The 22,929-nt window shown below is 39.0% G+C and overlaps 1 protein-coding gene across 1 annotated transcript in view; it reads right to left on the reverse strand.

Annotated features, from left to right (window-relative positions):
* fetub (fetuin B) overlaps positions 1-18,033 on the reverse strand; it is a 28,946-nt gene extending 10,913 nt beyond the window's left edge. The window contains exons 1-4 of the mRNA XM_061975567.2: positions 17,787-18,033; positions 4,012-4,122; positions 3,782-3,869; positions 1,868-2,034 (exon numbers count right to left, since the gene is read on the reverse strand). Of these exons, the coding sequence (XP_061831551.2) occupies positions 1,868-2,034; positions 3,782-3,869; positions 4,012-4,122; positions 17,787-18,002 (582 nt within the window). The 5' untranslated portion in view covers positions 18,003-18,033. The remainder of the gene's footprint in view (positions 1-1,867; positions 2,035-3,781; positions 3,870-4,011; positions 4,123-17,786) is intronic.
* Between the last annotated feature and the right edge of the window lie 4,896 nt (positions 18,034-22,929).

Genomic DNA, 22,929 nt, shown 5'->3' on the forward strand with positions numbered 1-22,929 from the left:
GGCAAGGATGGTTTCGCCCTATCGTAGTGAGAAAAACAACTCCTTAGATGCAAACGAGCAGTCGTTTGTAGTGTAATTTCCCCTCGTTAGCATTGAGGTGGATCGACTACTACGAGTCCAAAATAGTCGGTATCCCCCGCATAAACATTCCATTCAGTTGTTAAACCAATGGCACAAATGGCATGTCTCCAAAAATTTTCCAACTAGTGTTGCATACTGAAAAATCAAAAGGATACCAGAACTGATATTTTTATACATAGTTTTTAGAGACACATCTTTGTGTTATTAATAGTTATCATAATCAACATTTCAGCCTTTTACTAGAATTTGTGCCTTATTTGTACTCCATTTTTCCCCATTTTCATAAAAAAAATTGTTATATCGAGACAAAGATTATTTATGTATTTATCGTTTAATGCTTACTATGGTATATTATTTATTTATTATTTATTTGTTCACTGTTCTGGTACTGTTAGAATAATTATGTGTAAGTTATCACACAACTTTAGTATGCTTAAAGTCCGCTGCTATAGTTATTAGCTATTGTGCTCAAGCTGTACTTTTTCTATCTGTGCAAGGGCAAAACTTCTTGTCTGAGGGGTGGCCTCAGCCGCAGATGTTATCTTTGTTTTAGCCCGCTAACAGCCAAGGACTTCAAGGACCTCAACGAAGATAAGACGACAGCACGCAGACGAAGCAGAGACAAGGCGAAATCACAAGGCCCCCAGCACATTCCGTCACGTATTGTGCGTACTGGAGCTGCTTTGCATGATATATGTGACGACTCCTTTTAGAGGAGGCCTCGGTGATGTTAACTAGGGAACTCCTGAATAAATAGAGGGACGCGGGAGCTGTACTTTAGAGCGTAGGGCGAGACTGTGACCATGCGTCCATGAGCTAAATTGAACTCTGTCTCTGCATGATTCCTTGCTTCTTGTCTGTTTAATAAATGTCATCAGTGTTTGAACCTGACTGTTGCAGACAACAAGGAAATTGGATAAAATTGCTATGGTATGAAAAGGGGTAGGATTAAATAAGCTTTGCTTCTTCCTACTCCTTTTCGGAAATGCTGGAATTGTGTGATGCATTACATTGTATCGTATGCATGTTCCAAATAAACTGAAACTGAAACTGAACTGAACTGAACTGAACTTTAAAAATTACAGCTTACTTTTTAAGGGCATGCTAACACGGATATAAGTAAGAACTTTACACTACTTTATATTAGAAATGGCAACAGCGGGGGATCACATAACAAGAAGATCGAGAAAAAGAAGAAGCGGACTACAAAGGCGGACGTGCGCAATTTTTCAGGTTTTATGCAGATCCCAAATACAGATCAGCAGGTACCAGAGGGTAAGAAAAGTTGCTTTTGCGTAATATTGCGAAACAAAACGCCAGATGTCTTACCTTATACACACACCGTAATAATACTTGTATGTTGAAGCACAGTACAAATCATCAAGTGGTGCGGCTTCATAGCTTACAAAAGTCGTCCTAAAACTTTTTTGATAGATTTTGGAGCGCCGTGTGTAATGTTCTATATGTTCAAAGGAACATATAAAATGTTGGTGTTGTTTACTTGAGTCATATTGCCATCAAAGTGCAGTCTACACTTATCTCTTATGTTTGACTGCCATCTACTGGTCACACTTATCATTACACCATGTACCAAATAAAATTGCTTCGAGGTCGGTAAGCAAAACCGGAATTATTCCTTATATTCGGCACACTGTCGAGTTTTAAGAAAAAAAAAGAGGATTTTAAGTGCCCCTTATAGTCCGGAAAATACAGTATGTGTGCACAATGTGAAGTTTGCAAAATATGAGCAAAAAGTGCAGGTGTTATTGGCAAGTGTGGGTCTTACCCCTGCAGTGGCTCTGGCAATTTTCAACAGAGAGAAGGTATTGGTCAGTCCACTCTCCTTGTTGAACTTCTCCAAAGATTTATTCACGGTCTCTTGAACCGCAGCATTATCAAACTTCAGGTGTGATGAGCAGTCAGGGCAGATTGCAATCACCCTTGCAGCAGGAACTAAATAAAGACAAATGATATATATATATATATATATATATATATATATATATATATATATATATATATATATATATATATATATATATATATATATAGTACAAACCCCGTTTCCATATGAGTTGGGAAATTGTGTTAGATGTACTGTAAATATAAACGGAATACAATGATTTGCAAATCCTTTTCAACCCATATTCAATTGAATGCACTACAAAGACAAGATATTTGATGTTCAAACTCATAAACTTATTTTTTTTTTTGCAAATAATCATTAACTTAGAATTTAATGGCAGCAACACATTGCAAAAAAGTTGGCACAGGGGTATTTTTACCACTGTGTTACATGGCCTTTCCTTTTAACTACACTCAGTAAACGTTTGGGAACTGAGGAGACACATTTTTTAAGCTTCTCAGATGGAAGTCTTTCCCATTCTTGCTTGATGTACAGCTTAAGTTGTTCAACAGTCCGGGGGTCTCCGTTGTGGTATTTTAGGCTTCATAATGCGCCACACATTTTCAATGGGAGACAGGTCTGGACTACAGGCAGGCCAGTCTAGTACCCGCACTCTTTTACTATGAAGCCACGTTGATGTAACACGTGGCTTGGCATTGTCTTGCTGAAATAAGCAGGGGTGTCCATGGTAACGTTGCTTGGATGACAACATATGTTGCTCCAAAACCTGTATGTACCTTTCAGCATTAATGGCGCCTTCACAGATGTGTAAGTTACCCATGTCTTGGCCACTAATACACCCCCATACCATCACACATGCTGGCTTTTCAACTTTGCGCCTATAACAATCCGGATGGTTCTTTTCCTCTTTGGTCCGGAGGACACGACATCCACAGTTTCCAAAAACAATTTGAAATCTGAACTCGTCAGACCACAGAACACTTTTCCACTTTGTATCAGTCCATCTTAGATGAGCTCAGGCCCAGCGAAGCCGACGGCGTTTCTGGGTGTTGTTGATAAACGTTTTCCGCCTTGCATAGGAGAGTTTTAATTTGCACTTACAGATGTAGCGACCAACTGTAGTTACTGACAGTCGGTTTCTGAAGTGTTCCTGAGCCCATGTGGTGATATCCTTTACACACTGATGTCGCTTGTTGATGCAGTACAGCCTGAGGGATCGAAGGTCACGGGCTTAGCTGCTTAAGTGCAGTGATTTCTCCAGATTCTCTGAACCCTTTGATGATATTACGGACCGTAGATGGTGAAATCCCTAAATTCCTTGCAATTGCTGGTTGAGAAATGTTTTTCTTAAACTGTTCAACAATTTGCTCACGCATTTGTTGACAAAGTGGTGACCCTCGCCCCATCCTTGTTTGTGAACGACTGAGCATTTCATGGAATCTACTTTTATACCCAATCATGGCACCCACCTGTTCCCAATTTGCCTGTTTACCTGTGGGATGTTCCAAATAAGTGTTTGATGAGCATTCCTCAACTTTATCAGTATTTATTTCCACCTTTCCCAACTTCTTTGTCACGTGTCGCTGGCATCAAATTCTAAAGTTAATGATTATTTGCAAAAAAAAAAAAAAGTTAATCAGTTTGAACATCAAATATGTTGTCTTTGTAGCATATTCAACTGAATATGGGTTGAAAATGATTTGAAAATCATTGTATTACGTTTATATTTACATCTAACACAATTTCCCAACTCATATGGAAACGGGGTTTGTATATAGAAAATGCACAAAAAGAGAACGGGATCCAGAATTGAGATGAATTCCTGCACTTTACCTGGTCTGATAACGCAGTTGTACTTGTAGAGACGCACCACCCTGTGCACTCTGTTCATGTAGATAGCTGCTTTGCACTGTCCATATATCTGGAAAGAAAATTCATAAGCAAAGAAATGATATTATTTAGTTCAATTGTTTGGCTTTAGAAATGCACCGGTTCATGGATGCAGAAAGATGAAAAGCAGTTGAACTAAGAGGAAGTAGAAGCGTGTACGTGTCGCTACTCACGGGAGTGTTGTGCGTTTCACGAGCCTTGCAGTCCTTCCAGTCCTTTCTGAGGACGCTACAGTTGGTCTCCACAACATCCATGGTTAGATAGAACACAAAGCCAGTTTCGCCCTGTAATCACACAAAAAAAATCAATATACACACAAAGTATTCAGCCACCCATCCAAATGATGAGAATCAGGTGTCCTAATCACTTAGCCCGGTGTATCAAATCAAGCACTTAGGCATGGAGACTGTTTCTACAAACATTTGTGAAAGAATGGGCCGCTCTCAGTGATTTCCAGCGTGAAACTGTCATCGGATGCATACCTTGTCTAGAGCCCTAAGGTCAGATGACCAAATGCCGTTGGCGGTCCCCAGAGCCAGGCTAAAGACCAGAGGGGACAGAGCCTTTTCTGTTGTCGCCCCTAGGCTCTGGAACAGCCTTCCCCTCCACATTAGGTCAGCCCAGAGCCTGGGGGTCTTCTAAGACCTACCTCTTCTCGCTGGCCTTTGACCTGAGCTGAGTCCGCCCATTAGGCCACCATTTCTTGTCCCCCCCCCCACCCCTTCGCTTTAGTTTTATTTTTCAATTTGACGCACTTTTTATTATTATTATTTTTATTTTTCCATCCATCCATCCATCCATCTTCTTCCGCTTATCCGAGGTCGGGTCGCGGGGGCAGCAGCCTAAGCAGGGTAGCCCAGACTTCCCTCTCCCCAGCCACTTCGTCCAGCTCCTCCCGGGGGATCCCGAGGCGTTCCCAGGCCCTGCCGGGAGACATAGTCTTCCCAACGTGTCCTGGGTCTTCCCCGTGGCCTCTTACCGGTCGGACGTGCCCTAAACACCTCCCTAGGGAGGCGTTCGGGTGGCATCCTGACCAGATGCCACTCCTCTCGATGTGGAGGAGCAGCGGCTTTACTTTGAGCTCCCCCCGGATGACAGAGCTTCTCACCCTATCTCTAAGGGAGAGCCCCGCCACCCGGCGGAGGAAACTCATTTCGACCGCTTGTACCCGCGGTCTTGTCCTTTCAGTCATGACTCAAAGCTCATGACCATAGGTTAGGATGGGAATGTAGATCGACCGGTAAATCGAGAGCTTTGCCTTCCGGCTCAGCTCCTTCTTCACCACAACTGATCGATACAGCGTCCGCATTACTGAAGACGCCGCACCGATCCGTGTGTCGATCTCACGATCCACTCTTCCCTCACTTGTGAACAACACTCCGAGGTACTTGAACTCCTCCACTTGGGGCAAGATCTCCACCCCAACTTGGAGATGGCACTCCACCCTTTTCCGGGCGAGAACCATGGACTCGGATTTGGAGGTGCTGATTCCCATCCCAGTCGCTTCACACTCGGCTGCGAACCGATCCAGTGAGAGCTGAAGATCCTGGCCAGATGAAGCCATCAGGACCACATCATCTGCAAAAAGCAGAGACCTAATCCTGCAGCCACCAAACCAGATACCCTCAACGCCTTGACTGCGCCTAGAAATTCTGTCCATAAAAGTTATGAACAGAATCGGTGACAAAGGGCAGCCTTGGCGGAGTCCAACCCTCACTGGAAACATGTTCGACTTACTGCCGGCAATGCGGACCAGGCTCTGAGACTGATTATACAGGGAGTGTACCGCCACAATCAGACAGTCCGATACCCCATACTCTCTGAGCACTCCCCACAGGACTTCCCGGGGTACACGGTCGAATGCCTTCTCCAAGTCCACAAAGCACATGTAGACTGGTTGGGCAAACTCCTATGCACCCTCAAGGATCCTGCCAAGAGTATAGAGCTGGTCCACAGTTCCACGACCAGGACGAAAACCACACTGTTCCTCCTGAATCCGAGGTTCGACTATCCGACGTAGTCTCCTCTCCAGTACACCTGGATAGACCTTACCGGGAAGGCTGAGGATATTTTTTTTTTATTTAGCAAATTTTTACTTTTTATTCGACCCCTTTTACCATATTGCTTTTGCACTATCTTGTTCAGCTCATTCATTGTTTACGTTCTTTGTTTTTTTTTCTCTATGCCTTTTTAACCTGTAAAGCACTTTGGTTCAATTTAAAAGTTGTCGTAAACGTGCTATATAAATAAAGTTGACATGACTTGACTTGACTAGGAAGCCACCTGTGCAACAAATCCGGTCGTGAAATTTACTCGCTCCTAAATATTCCAAAGTCAACTTTATTATAAGAAAAGTGAAGAGTTTGGGAACAACAGCAACTCAGCCAGGAAGTGGTAGGCCGCGTAAACTGACAGAGAGGGGTCAGCGGATGCTGAAGCGCATAGTGCAAAGACTTTCTGCACAGCCAAACTTCATATGACCTTCCAATTAGCCCACGTGCAGTACGCAGAGAGCTTCATGGAATGGGTTTCCATGGCCGAGCAGCAGCATCTAAGCCATACATCACCAAGTCCAATGCAAAGCGTGGGATGCAGTGGTGTAAAGCACGTCGCCACTGGACTCTAGAGCAGTGGAGACGCCTTCTCTGGACTGATGAGTCACGCTTTTCCATCTGGCAATCTGATGGACCAGTCTGGGTTTGGAAGTTGCCAGGAGAACGCTACATTTAGGTACACCTGCAGACTGCAGGTGTACCTAATTCACAACTCCTCCAACACGAACATTTTTGTTTTTGCACTTTTTGGCTTCTTATTAAATAACTTTTGTAACCTATTTTTATGGGCTTTCCTCTTTGTGATGTTAAGTTCCTGTTATGCGCTGTTATACAGTATATGCCTTGAGCTCTTATTTTGAAGGCGCTAAGAGCGGAAGTGATGACACGTTGGAGTGGAACGTAGGTTTTTGAAAGAAGGTAAATAAAGTGGTCCTCGTGTAAACTGGATCCTCCGTGTTTGTTATTTTGTAGTTTCATACAGTATAGGCGACATTTATAAACCCTCGGTTACACTTTTTTAAATAGATTCAATCTTGCACGTGGAAAGTTGAAGTGAGGGCTTTAGTTGATATAACACTCCCGTCAGGGGGTTCATTAATCCAGCACAACAGTGGCGCATGGACTTCATTTATACGTAAAGGTAAGACCATAATAAAGTTTTTTTATTAAATGTGCTTTTTTGTGTGCTACAGTTTGTATGTGTAAAGTTAAAGTTAAGTTAAAGTACCAATGATTGTCACACACACTAGGTGTGGTGAAATTTGTCCTCTGCATTTGACCCATCCCCTTGTTCACCCCCTGGGAGGTGAGGGGAGCAGTGGGCAGCAGCGGCGCTGCGCCCGGGAATCATTTTTGGTGATTTAACCCCCAATTCCAACCCTTGATGCTGAGTGCCAAGCAGGGAAGAATGCTGGTATGAGCTTTTAAACATAACTCGTTAACTGCTGCCAATCAAATGGTGAATAAGATACTCTTTAGGGTTCATATGTTTGTAAATCTGACTGTGATGAAGTCAGTGCCTCACCAGCCATGAACCTCACCGCACGTCACTGGTACTCTGTATATACTACAATTTAGCTGCTATTTCAACAGAATATTATTTTAGCCTTGAAATTGCTATGGAAAGCGTGGCGGGATGTCTTAGTCACAATAACAAAAATGTATAATAAGCCATTTAATGCCGTTTTCAAAAAGCAAATGCATGCACACCATGTTTGTTCGTATATAAAACATAACACATGTAACATCACAGATCTTTGACCTTAATTTTTTAAGATATATCACAAAAATGTGCTCTGTGTATGTGCTCTTATGGTTTAAATGTATAGTAAGATAATAGTCATGCATCAATATTGTATGGTGCTAATTAATTCAGCTTCAAGAAGTCAATTAACCCTATAATTGCTTTTGAGATATATTGCATTAATGCTGAAGCTGAAAATAAGCACTCTTTGACTACGCCGGGGGTCAGCAACCCGCGGCTCTCGAGCCGTATACGGCTCTTTACACAAATAATAAATGAACCTACGCATCGCAACGGTAATACGATAGATCTAGTGCTGGTCAGGGGTGTCACCACCTTCAAAGTTATGGTACTCCCGTATACTAAAGTAATGTCCGATCATTACCTTATAAAATTCGAAGTTCTGACTCATTGTCAACAAGCTAATAATAATAATAACTGCTATAGCAGCCGCAACATTAATGCTGCCACAACGATGACTCTTGCTGACCTACTGCTTCCGGTAATGGCACCATTCCCTAATTATATCGGCTCTATTGATAACCTCACTAACAACTTTGACAATGCCCTGCGCGAAACCATTGATAGTATAGCACCGCTAAAACAAAAAAGGGCCCCTAAAAGGCGCACCCAATGGTTTACAGAATAAACTAGAGCTCATAAATTATCATGTAGAAAGTTGGAACGCAAATGGCGCGCGACCAAGCTTGAGGTTTTCCATCAAGCATGGAGTGATAGTTTAATATCGTATAAACGCATGCTTACCTTAGCTCAGCGTTTCTCAAAGTGTGGGGCGCGCCCCACTGGTGGGGAATAGAGACATGACAGGTGGGGCGCGAGGAACGGGAGGAAAATTCACTTTACTTTCTTTTTTTTAATTATTATATTCTTAGATTATTTTTTTACTATGCTTTCATTTTCTATACACACTGTAAATCACTTTGTGATTCTGTCTGTGAAATCCGCTATATAAATAAATGGAAATTACCGGTACTTATTTTTACTGTAGGCTTTATATTTCTCGGTACGAGCGAAAGTTTGACAGACATAGCAACAGTAACTAATGGGGGCGGGGCTAAGCGGAACAAACTTTCGCGCGGATGGGTAGCAGGCTAATGTGTGGATCACAATTACACAAATATATACATTTGTGACTCGCACCTCAAATGTCGTCGAGCCAGAGCCAGCGCCTGCAGAGAAACAAAAATCTGACGGGCACACACTGTGTCATTCACCGGGAAGCACTCGCGTCAAGGCAGCTCAGCCCCGAACTCAATGAGGTTTTAACAGATGTTGTGAGCGCGGTAAATTTGATCAAAACACGACCACTGAAAGCGCGACTGTTCTCTGCACTGTGTGAGGAAATGGGAGCTGATCATACAGCCGTGCTGTTTCACAGTGAAGCAAGGTGGCTCTCCTGGGGGAAAGTGCTGTCACTTGCCCTGTCTTGCCAAATGCATAGCTCCTCCTCTTTTTTTTGCAAAGATTGCAAAGTGGCACTTTTATTGTATTTATTATTGAACTTGATGCAAGTTATTTGATTTATTATTGAACTTGATGCAAGTTATAACACTTTTTTTAATTTATTATTGAACTTGATGCAAGTTATAACACTTTTGTTTTATTTATTATTGAACTTGATGCAAGTTATAACACTTTTTTTGATTTATTATTGAACTTGATGCAAGTTATAACACTTTTTTTGATTTATTATTGAACTTGATGCAAGTTATAACACTTTTGTTTTATTTATTATTGAACTTGATGCAAGTTATAACACTTTTTTTGACTTATTATTGAACTTGATGCAAGTTATTTGATGTATTATTGAACTTGATGCAAGTTATAACACTTTTATTTGATTTATTATTGAACTTGATGCAAGTTATAACACTTTTTTTTATTATTGAACTTCATGCAAGTTATAACACTTTTGTTTTATTTGTTATTGAACTTGATGCAAGTTATAACACTTTTTTTGATTTATTATTGAACTTGATGCAAGTTATTTGATTTATTATTGAACTTGATGCAAGTTATAACACTTTTTGATTTATTATTGAACTTGATGCAAGTTATAACACTTTTTTGATTTATTATTGAACTTGATGCAAGTTATAACACTTTTTTTTATTTATTATTGAACTTGATGCAAGTTATAACACTTTTATTTGATTTATTATTGAACTTGATGCAAGTTATAACACTTTTTTTGATTTATTATTGAACGTGATGCAAGTTATAACACTTTTTTTGATTTATTATTGAACTTGATGCAAGTTATAACAGTTTTTTTGATTTATTATTGAACGTGATGCAAGCTATAACACTTTTTTTGATTTATTATTGAACTTGATGCAAGTAATAATACTTTTGTTTTATTTATTATTGAACTTGATGGAAGTTATTTTATTTATTATTGAACTTGATGCAAGTTATACCACAGCTGCACAGTTATTTTATTTATTATTGAACTTGATGCAAGTTATACCACAGCTGCACAGTTATTTTATTTATTATTGAACTTAATGTTATTTTATGTTATTGAGTTCAAATGTATACAACTTGATGTTCAATACATTTTAAAATGTTAAAGCTTGGCATTAGCGCTCTGTTGGGGCGATGGGGGCAGGTGGGGCTTGAAAACTCCCCCTTGTCCAAAGTGGGGGATGACAAAAAAAGTTTGAGAACCACTGCCTTAGCTAAAGCTAAATATTAGTCAAATCTCATCCGCCTCAACAAAAACGACCCTAAATTTTTGTTTAGTTGGGTAGCATCGCTAACCCAACAAGGGACTCCTCCCAATAGCTCCACCCACTCGGCAGATGACTTTATGAATTTCTTTAATATGAAAATTGAACTCATTAGAAAGGAGATTAAAGACAACGCATCCCAGCTACAACTGGGTTCTATTAACACAGATACAACTGTATATACGACGGATACTGCAATACAAAATAGTCTCTCTCTTTTTGATGAAATAACATTAGAGGAACTATTACGGCGTGTAAGTGGGATAAAACAAACAACATGTTTACTTCACCCACTTCCTGGGAAACTTATCAAGGAGCTTTTTGTATTATTAGGTCCATCAGTGCTAAATATTATAAACGTATCACTTTTGTCTGGCACTGTTCCCCTAGCATTCAAGAAAGCGGTTATTCATCCTCTGCTCAAAAGACCTAACCTCGATCCTGACCTCATGGTAAACTACCGACCGGTGTCCCACCTTCCCTTTATTTCGAAAATCCTCGAAAAAATTGTCGCACAGCAGCTAAATGAACACTTAGTGTCTAACAATCTCTGTGAACCTTTTCAATCCGGTTTCAGGGCAAATCACTCTACGGAGACAGCCCTCGCAAAAATGACTAATGATCTCTTACTATTATGTTGGATCCACTATGGACTGGACTCTCACAATATTATGTCAGACCCACTCGACATCCATTGCATTCGGTCTCCCCTAGAGAGGGGGGGGGGGGTACCCACATATGCTGTCCTCTCCAAGGTTTCTCATAGTCATTCACATTGACGTCCCACTGGGGTGAGTTTTTCCTTGCCCTTATGTGGGCTCTGTACCGAGGATGTCGTTGTGGCTTGTGCAGCCCTTTGAGACACTTGTGATTTAGGGCTATATAAATAAGCATTGATTGACTGTCTATCTGTGTTGGCCCTGCGATGAGGTGGCGACTTGTCCAGGGTGTACACCGCCTTCCGCCCAATTGTAGCTGAGATAGGCTCCAGCGCCCCCCGCGACCCCTAAGGGAATAAGCGGTAGAAAATGGATGGATGGATGATTGATTGATTGATCTTTAGGGCTGCCCTAGTGGCTCCCTGGAGTACTTTTAAAAAAGGATTGAAAATGGAAAAAGATGGGAGGGAAAAAAGGATTGAAAATGGAAAAAGATGGGAGGGAAATATTTTTTTTTGTTTTAGTATGTTTTTTGTTTGAGGACAAACATGACACAAACCTTTCCAATTGTTAGAAAGCCCACTGTGTAATATGTTTGTGTGTATGCTTCACTGACGACAGTATTTTGTTTTTGTCCTACTAATGTCGGCGGTTCTTGAACTCACCATAGTGTGGACTGTTGTGCAACAGTTTGTTTACATGTAAAACCTTCCACTCCTTCTTTGTCTCATTTTGTCCACCAAATAATTTATGCTGTGCCTCAGGCTCCCTGGAGTACTTTTGAAAAAGGATTGAAAATGGAAAAAGATGGGAGGGAAATTTTTTTTTGTTTGTTTTAGTATGTTTTTTGTTTGAGGACAAACATGACACAAACCTTCCTAATTGTTAGAAAGCCCACTGTGTAATATGTTTGTGTGTATGCTTCACTGACGACAGTATTTTGTTTTTGTCCTACTAATTACGGCGGTTTTTGAACTCACCATAGTGTGGACTGTTGTGCAACAGTTTGTTTACATGTAAAACCTTCCACTCCTTCTTTGTCTCATTTTGTCCACCAAATAACTTATGCTGTGCCTCAGGCTCCCTGGAGTACTTTTAAAAAAGGATTGAAAATGGAAAAAGATGGAGGGAAATATATTTTTTTGTTTTAGTATGTTTTTTGTTTGAGGAAAAACATGACACAAACCTTCCCAATTGTTAAAAAGCCCACTGTGTAATATGTTTGTGTGTATGCTTCACTGACGACAGTATTTTGTTTTTGTCCTACTAATTTTGGCGGTTCTTGAACTCACCATAGTGTGGACTGTTGTGCAACGGTTTGTTTACATGTAAAACCTTCCACTCCTTCTTTGTCTCATTTTGTCCACCAAATAATTTATGCTGTGCCTCAGGCTCCCTGGAGTACTTTTAAAAAAGGAATGAAAATGGAATTAGATGGGAGGGAAATATTTTTTTGTTTGTTTTAGTATGTTTTTTGTTTGAGGACAAACATGACACAAACCTTCCTAATTGTTAGAAAGCCCACTGTGTAATATGTTTGTGTGTATGCTTCACTGACGACAGTATTTTGTTTTTGTCCTACTCATTTCGGCGGTTCTTGAACTCACCATAGTGTGGACTGTTGTGCAACAGTTTGTTTACATGTAAAACCTTCCACTCCTTCTTTGTCTCATTTTGTCCACCAAACAATTTATGCTGTGCCTCAGGCTCCCTGGAGTACTTTTAAAAAAGGATTGAAAATGGAAAAAGATGGGAGGGAAATCTTTTTTTGTTTGTTTTAGTATGTTTTTTGTTTGAGGACAAACATGACACAAACCTTCCTAATTGTTAGAAAGCCCACTGTGTAATATGTTTGTGTGTATGCTTCACTGACGACAGTATTTTGTTTTTGTCCTACTAATTACGGCGGTTTTTAAACTCACTATAGTGTGGACTGTTGTGCAACAGTTTGTTTACATGTAAAACCTTCCACTCCTTCTTTGTCTCATTTTGTCCACCAAATAATTTATGCTGTGCCTCAGGCTCCCTGGAGTACTTTTAAAAAAGGATTGAAAATGGAAAAAGATGGGAGGGAAATATTTTTTTTCTGCGATGAGGTGGCGACTTGTCCAGAGTGTACCCCGCCTTCCGCCCGATTGTAGCTGAGATAGGCTCCAGCGCCCCCCGCGACCCCAAAAAGGGAATAAGCGGTACAAAAATGGATGGATGGATGGATGGAAATATTTTTTTTTGTTTTAGTATGTTTTTTGTTTGAGGACAATTATGACACAAACCTTCCCAATTGTTAGAAAGCCCACTGTGTAATATATTTGTGTGTATGCTTCACTGACGACAGTATTTTGTTTTTGTCCTACTAATTTCGGCGGTTCTTGAACTCACCATAATTTGGACTGTTGTGCAACACTTTGTTTACATGTAAAACCTTCCACTCCTTCTTTGTCTCATTTTGTCCACCAAATAATTTATGCAGTGCCTCTGGCTCCCTGGAGTACTTTTAAAAAAGGATTGAAAATGGAAAAAGATGGGAGGGAAATATTTTGTTTTTGTTTTAGTATGTTTTTTGTTTGAGGACAAACATGACACAAACCTTCCCAATTGTTAGAAAGCCCACTGTTTAATATGTTTGTGTGTATGCTTCACTGACGACAGTATTTTGTTTTTGTCCTACTAATTTCGGCGGTTCTTGAACTCACCATAGTGTGGACTGTTGTGCAACAGTTTGTTTACATGTAAAACCTTCCACTCCTTCTTTGTCTCATTTTGTCCACCAAATAATTTATGCTGTGCCTCAATGCACAAAGGTGCGCTTTGTTGATGTTATTGACTTGTTGCAGTGCTAATCAGGCATATTTGGTAGGTGCATGGCTGCAAGCTAATCAATGCTAAAATGCTATTTAGGCTAGCTCTATGTACATATTGCATCATTATGCCACATTTGTAGGTACCGTATTTTTCGGACTATAAGTCACAGTTTTTTTTCATAGTTTGGCCGGTCTGGGGGTGCGACTTATACTCAGGCGCGACTTATGTGTGAAATTATTAACACATTACCGTAAAATATCAAATAATATTATTTAGCTCATTCACGTAAGAGACTAGACGTATAAGATTTAATCAGATTTAGCGATTAGGAGTGACAGATTGTTTGGTAAACGTATAGCATGTTCTATATCAGGGGTCACCAACCTTTTTGAAACCAAGAGCTACTTCTTGGGTACTAATAAATTGCCAGAAATAGCCAATTTTGTCAATTTACCTTTAACTCTATGTTATTATAAATAATTAATGATATTTATCTTTGTGGAAACACTGATCATCTTAATGATTTCTCACAATAAATATATATAGAAACAGATATCAATATGCAACACTTTATTTTTATATTTTCTCTAAGTGCACATTTTTCAAATTGAACATTTTCAAATGATCACTTCTAAGACAGTTTTGTGAAATAACAATATCCCATTTTAACTAGCTAGCCACTAACATTTTATAAAAGAGGAGAAAACACGAAAAAAATTAAAATTAAATTTTGAAACATAGTTTATCTTCAACTCTTTAAAATTCAAAATTCAACCGAAAAAACAAAGAGAAAAACTAGCTAATTCGAATCTTTTGGAAAAAATTTAAAAAATAATTTATGGAACATCATTAGTAATTTTTCCTGATTAAGATTAATTTTTGAATTTTGATGACATGTTTTGAATAGGTTAAAATCCAATCTGCACTTTGTTAAAATATATAACAAATTGGACCAAGCTATATTTCTAATAAAGACAAATCATTATTTCTTCTAGATTTTCCAGAACAAAAATTTGAAAATAAATTCAAAAGACTTTGAAATAAGATTTAAATTTGATTCTACAGATTTTCTAGATTTGCCAGAATATTTTTTTTTGAATTTTAATCATAATAAGTTTGAAGAAATATTTCACAAATATTCTTCGTCGAAAAAACAGAAGCTAAAATGAAGAATTAAATTACAATTTATTTATTATTCTTTATAATAAAAAAAATTAATTTACTTGAACATTGATTTAAATTGTCAGGAAAGAAGAGGAAGGAATTTAAAAGGTAAAAGGTATATGTGTTTAAAAATCCTAAAATCATTTTTAAGTTTGTATTTTTTTCTCTAAAATTGTCTTTCTGAAAGCTATAAGAAGCAAAGTAAAAAAACAAATGAATTTATTTAAACAAGTGAAGACAAAGTCTTTAAAATATTTTCTTGGATTTTCAAATTCTATTTGAGTTTTGTCTCTCTTAGAATTAAAAATGTCGAGCAAAGCAAGACCAGCTTGCTAGTAAATAAATACAATTTAAAAAATAGAGGCAACTCACTGGTAAGTGCTGCTATTTGAGCTATTTTTAGAACAGGCCGAGCGTAGGCACCGCGTTGGTGACCCCTGTTATAGTTATTTGAATGACTCTTACCATAATATGTTCCGTTAACATACCAGGCACGTTCTCAGTTGGTTATTTATGCCTCATATAACGTACACTTTTTCAGCCTGTTGTTCACTATTCTTTTTTTTTTTTTAATTGCCTTTCAAATGTCTATTCTTGGTGTTGGATTTTATCAAATAAATGTCCCCAAAAAAATGCGACTTATACTCCAGTGCGACTTATATATGTTTTTTTCCTTCTTTATTATGCATTTTCGGCCGGTGCGACTTATACTCCAAAAAATACGATATATTTGAGCTCATTTAATATACTTTACTTGTATCCTCTTTGTATATAATTTAGTTGTGCATGTCTCATGACACATTTCAGATAGTTGTTTGTGTGCCATGTTGTTCCAGACCACAGCAAACATTACCTAGCTTGCCAAAGATTGTAATAAATCTATTAGAAGAAGACAGCCTGCCGTTTCCTTTAACTTGGACACACATATCTATACCTTTAGTCATTAAAAGCCAGTCATTTCCAGGAGTTATCTCACTTTCTGGGTAGTCCCTGACAGTGACGTGCAGTCACTAGAGGCAGGTGAGGCGGGGCCTCACCTGCCAGCATGGAAAGAAAAAAAATGTAAAAAGAAAAAAAATTAACTAAATTGTTATATGTATCCAGTGATTATACTATAAAGTTATTTTCCATTTAACTTCACCAGTTTTAGATTATTTTTATTTAAAATCGCTGAATTTTCACATTTGCCGTTCAAATATTGAGAAGAGATGGTGCGGTGAACAGCAGCCAGTTGAGGCACGTCACTCAGTGCCTCAACATGGACGGACTCGGCTAACTGCTGGCCTGCTGTGCAGTGAGACTGTATTGCTATATGAATTATATTATACATTTCCATAGTTGAGTTAGCTGAGGTATATAATGTACAGTGTATTTTGTCAACAACTGTATGTGTGTAACGTATTTCTTGTGCTGAGCGATCATAAAACGGCTGCAAAAGACGCACTGGCTGAGGCTCCAGTAGCCCCGCCTCCTGCACCCCCGCCGTAGAATTGTTATATCAACTAAAGCCCACACTTAAACTTTCCACGTGCAAGATTGAATCTATTTAAAAAAGTTATTTCATAAGAAGCCAAAAAGTGCAAAAACAATAATGTTCGTGTTGGAGGAGTTGTGAATGACTGCAGGGCCACAACATTAGGTACACCTGCAGACTGCAGGTGTATCTTATTCACAACTCCTCCAACACGAACATTATTGTTTTTGCACTTTTTGGCTTCTTATTAAATAACTTTTGTAACCTATTTTCATGGGCTTTCCTCTTTGTGATGTTAAGTTCCTGTTATGCGCTGTTATACAGTATATGACTCAAGGTCTTATTTTGAAGGCGCTAAGAGCGGAAGTGATGACATGGGGTGGAGCGGAAGTTTTTGAAAGAAGGTAAATAAAGTGGTCCTCGTGTAAACTGGAGCCTCCGTGTTTGTTATTTTGTAGTTTCATACAGTATAGGCGACATTTATAAACCCTCGGTTACACTTTTTTAAATAGATTCAATCTTGCACATGGAAAGTTTAAGTGAGGGCTTTAGTTGCGGCGCATGGACTTAATTTGTAAGTAAAGGTAAGACCATAATAAAGTTTTTTTTTATTAAATGTGCTTTTTTGTGTGCTACAGTTTGTTAAGTTAAAGTACCAATGATTGTCACACACACTCTAGGTGTAATGAAATTTGTCGTCTGTATTTGACCCATCCCCTTGTTCACCCCCTGGGAGGTGAGGGGAGCAGTGGGCAGAAGCGGCGCCGCGCCCGGGAATCATTTTTGGTGATTTAACCCCCAATTCCAACCCTTGATGCTGAGTGCCAAGCAGGGAAGAATGCTGGTATGAGCTTTTAAACATAACCCGTTAACTGCTGCCAATCAAATGGTGAATAAGATACTCTTTAGGGTTCATAAGTTTGTAAATCTGACTGTGATGAAGTCAGTGCCTCACCAGCCATGAACCTCACCGCACGTCACTGGTCCCTGATTTACCAATGGTTTCTAATGTTGTAAAAATGTGTAGAATAAATATTACATTTCAACATTTCTGTCAACGAAGATTTGCTTCAGCTTGCGACACACAGTCATTTTGATAGTAGGCTATTATAGCTAATATAGACACTTAGGTCATGTGTTGCCTTCATTATAAGACTTATATATGGCTTTTCATTTTTTGCGGCTTGTTTTTTGTATTTTTGTTCCGATATGGCTCTTTCAACGTTTTTGGTTGCCGACCCCTGGACTACGCTAAAAGAGAACCCGCACAAAATGTGTTATAGGTATTAAGGACTTACATGCTTTGCGGAGTGTGCGTTGGACAGGCGGTTAAGTTCGAAGACGTAACCCTCCTTACGGTCTTGGTTGATCTTGGTGAGAGCTTCCTTGGCGGCGCCCATAGCCAAAGCATCTTCACAAGACTCGGCCACCACGGCACCCTGGTCCACTGGTGCAGTCTGGATGTGCACACATCCCAGTGCCACCAGCAGGGAAAACAACAAACCGTTCTTCATGGTTTCAGGCCTCGGATGTCTCTCCAGGAGGCAGAGCGGGGCTTTTTATATCCTGAGGCTTAGAGCCACCCCTACCGAAACCACGCAGCACACACACATTCACTGCCGCCTCTCAAGTAAGTATACTGTAACCATTGACCTTTGACACACTTCCATTAGGGTCAGTCTGTTGGTCAATCTGTTGTTCGGGTGATCCGTTACAGCAACGACTTGCATAAGAGAGCTTATCAGTCTCTGGTCTGTAGGATCAAACAGGTCACTTCTTGATCCACTCATGGAACTGATTGTCGAAAAGAAAAAAGACAGCTCAGCGAATGTGATGATACATTTTTTTGTAATTCAATCATGAACACCAAGTCACCGCTGGGCAGCATCAATCAAATAGAAACAGTCAGTCCCTGTTATAACCAGAGACATCTTATGAGGGTACGCAGCATCGAGCATACTTGCCAACCCTCCCGAAATTCAGCGCCTCTCCCGAAAACCTCCCGGGACAAATTTTCTCCCGAAAATCTCCCGAAATTCAGGCGGAGCTGGAGGCCATGCCCCCTCCAGCTCCATGCGGACCTGAGTGAGCCTGTTTTCACGTCCGCTTTCCCACAATATAAACAGCGTGCCTGCCCAATCATGTTATAACTGTAGAATGATCGAGGGCGAGTTCTTGGACCTGGATAGCCTCCGGGAAGAAGTAGTGGACTACCAAGTGCTTGGCAGTGAAGATCTTCCTCAGGAAGCAAAGATTGACCGGTTTTGGGCCATGCTAGGGAGAGATGGAAGATTCCAGACTCTAGTGCATTTGATGAAAGCACTTTTGTGCGTGCCACACATCAATGCATCATCAGAGAGGGTGTTCAGCATGGTTAGAAAAATAGTGACAGAATAGAACAAAGATGGACAATTCAACCCTTAACTCAACAATGAGTAGATGAGTGTTATGTGTGTGTATATGTGTAAATAAATGAACACTGAAATTCAAGTATTTCTTTTATATATATATATATATATATATATATATATATATATATATATATATATATATATATATATATATATATATATATACATATATATGTATATATATATATATATATATATATATATATATATATATATATATATATATATAGCTAGAATTCACTGAAAGTCAAGTATTTCATATATATATATATATATATATATATATATATATATATATATATATATATATGAAATACTTGACTTGGTGAATGCTAGCTGTAAATATACTCCTCCCCTCTTAGCCACGTCCCCAACCCCCCCCCCCGGAATCGGAGGTCTCAAGGTTGGCAAGTATGGCATCGAGCGCTACTGTCTACTGCCACTGACGGGACGCGGGCACGCCATCTTGGAGTGGGGATTGTCCCCACTCAGTGTAATTCCTTTGGCAGGAGCAATAAACTGTCAGCGCATTTAATTCATCTTACCTCACTGAATACCACTGATTTTCACGCTTTTTTTTTGTCATACATGTAGCTATGATAAACATACTTGCCAACCCTCCCGATTTTTCCGGGAGACTCCCGAATTTCAGTGCCTCTCCCGAAATCATTCTCCCGGATTTTTCCCGGTCAACAACATTGAGGGCGTGCCGTGATGGCACTGCCTTTAGCGTCCTCTACAACCTGTCGTCACGTCCGCTGCATCAACAAACAAACAGCGTGCCGGCCGAGTCAGATGTTGTATGCGGCTTTTGCAGACACACGTAAGTGACTGCAAGACATACTTGTTCAACAGCCATACCGGTCACACTGACGGTGGCCGTATAAACAACTTTAACACTGTTTCAAATATGCGCCACACTGTGAACCCCCACCAAACAAGAATGACAAACACATTTCGGGAGAACACCTGCACTGTAACACAACATAAACACAACAGAACAAATACTCAGAATCCCCTGCAACCCTAACTCTTCCGAACTACAATATACATACCCCCCCTCCCCCTTCCCAACCCTGCCCACCTCAACCAGCAATGCATCTTCAGAGAGGGTGTTGAGCATGGTTAGAAAGATAGTGACAGAGAATAGAACGAGGATGGACAATTCAACCCTAAACTCAATCCTTTCCTGCAAATTAAATTTCACAGGCTGTGCTACTGGCTGCAAAGCATTGCACTTTCAAATACAAAAATGAGTAGAGGAGAGTTATGTGTGTGTATATGTGTAAATAAATGAACACTGAAATTCAAGTATTTATTTTATTTATATGTATATATAAAATAATAATAGCCAGAATTCACTGACATTAAAGTATTTCTTTTATATATATATATATATATATATATATATATATATATATATATATATATATATATATATATATATATATATATATATAATCCACTGAAAGTCAAGTATTTCTTTTATATATATATATATATATATATATATATATATATATATATATATATATATATATATATATATATATATATATATATATATATACATATATATACATATATATATATATACATATATATATACATATATATATATATATACATATATATATACATATATATTCATATATATATATATATATATATATATATATATATATATATATATATATATATATATATATATATATATATATATATATATATAAAAAAGAAATACTTGAATGTCAGTGAATTATAGCTATAAATATACTCCTTAACCCCTCCCCGCCCCGTCCCCGCCCACCCCGACCCCGACCCCCCCCCCCCATCTCCGAATTCGGAGGTCTCAAGGTTGGCAAGTACGATGATATAAGTGCTTCTAGGATCCTGATGAGAGTGCGGAAATACGAGCATATCACACCAATTCTCAAATCCTTTCACTGGCTTCCTGTTCCACTCAGGATTGAATACAAAGTCTCCCTACTAAACCACCAGTGCCTCCATGGTAATGCCCCCTCTATCTCAAAGAACTACTCACCTCCAAATCCTCCACACGACACCTCCGCTCCGGACAGACTAACCTCCTCCAACCTCCGAGGACAAAGCTACGAACTATGGGAGACCGGGCTTTCTGCTCCGCCGCTCCCAGTCTGTGGAACGCTCTCCCTGACCACCTGAGGGCACCACAGACTGGGGATGCTTTTAAAAAAGGCTTAAAAACTCTTCTTTTTAAAAAAGCCTTTTTATAGATATATGCATACTAGTTGTAGCTATTAGGCTGTTCTAATTTTTATTTTTATTTATTATCTTTTTATTATTATTATTATTATTTTTTTTTTTCAATACACTGTAGCACTTTGAGGTTGTTTGCTCAATGTAAAGTGCTTTCTACAAATAAAATCTATTATCATTATTATTATTATAAAAGACACATGTTTTGGCGTGTTTTATTATTCATAGTTTGCTTAACAGTAATAGAACATTCTTATATGCTATAAGTGACCAGACGTCCGAGATCAAAACTGGGAATATAATCCCAGAGAAGGGGAAAAAAACGGTCAGCTATTTTTAAGTTGAAGAAACAATATGATTAGGTTATAAATACATGCGTATATCCTACATAAACAATGTATGAATACATTAGATATTTATATATCTTAGGGACCTATAGACTGTATCTATAAAGTTGTGCATGTAAACAAACAACGGTGCGTTCAAGGTCTCTCGCCAAATACTCTCATCAGTGAAGCATGTATAACGTAAACAGTTGGATTTCTAACAATTAAGAAGGTTTGTGTCATGTTTAGAGATGTCCGATAATATCGGGCTGTCGATATTATCGGCCGATAAATGCTTTAAAATATAATATTGGAAATTATCAGTATCGGTTTCAAAAAGTAAAATGTATGACTTTTTAAAACGCCGCTGTGTACACGGACGTAGGGAGAAGTACAGAGCGCCAGTAAACCTTAAAGGCACCGCCTTTGCGTGCCGGCCCAATCACATAATATCCACGGCTTTTCACACACACAAGTCAAGAGCCATACAGGTCACACTGAGGGTGGCCGTAAGAACAACTTTAACACTGTTGCAAATATGCGCCACACTGTGAACCCACACCAAACAAGAATGACAAACACATTTCGGGAGAACATCCGCACCGTAACACAACATAAACACAACAGAACAAATACCCAGAACCAGAGGTGGGACCAAGTCATTGCTTTGCAAGTCACAAGTAAATCTCAAGTCTATGCCCTCAAATCTCGAGTCAAGTCCCGAGTCAAGACAGGCAAGTCCCGAGTCAAGTCCAAAGTCAAGACTGGAAAGTCTCAAGTCAAGTCCCAAGTCCTGCATTTTGAGTTTCGAGTCCTTTCAAGTCCTTTTAACCACAGACTAATATATTTACACAGATTGTGTATGCTTTTAAAACGCTGTATTTATTTATTAAAACAAGTGCATTTGAAATTGCAGAAAAAAAAATAGTGCTGACATTGCCCTTCATAATAGCACTATTAACCAGTCATTTTAAACATTTAACTCATTCCTTTACAGAATAAACACATTTGAAAAAACAAGTGCAACTGTACTTATTTGTACAAAAGTGTTAACATTGTATTTCCATGGCATATTGCATTGTAACTACTTCCACAGCAGTTTGTATCCTGTTCTTACCTTATCTCATTGATCTCATCTCATACTGTATGTGTGTTGATGTGTGCGTACACATGTAAAACATAACAAATACATGAACATAACAATGAACAGAGTTGTACTTTTTAGATGTCAGGGCCCTATGCAATATGTACACATATTCTTAATATAGTATACATTTTAACTGACCTTTATTTGACTATGTCTGTCTTTTTTGTAGGTGGCTAAAATACGCGGTGCTGCTGACCACCGTCTAACGTTACGTTACTGTGTGTGATGCATTGACTAACGTAACGTTATGTGTTGGTACCTTATGCAACCCTGCTTAAAAAAATCACTTGACAAAAAGTATGAATAAGGTAGCGAACTG

Source organism: Nerophis lumbriciformis, linkage group LG14 (assembly GCF_033978685.3).
Source record: "Nerophis lumbriciformis linkage group LG14, RoL_Nlum_v2.1, whole genome shotgun sequence".
NCBI classification, from domain to species: domain Eukaryota; kingdom Metazoa; phylum Chordata; class Actinopteri; order Syngnathiformes; family Syngnathidae; genus Nerophis; species Nerophis lumbriciformis.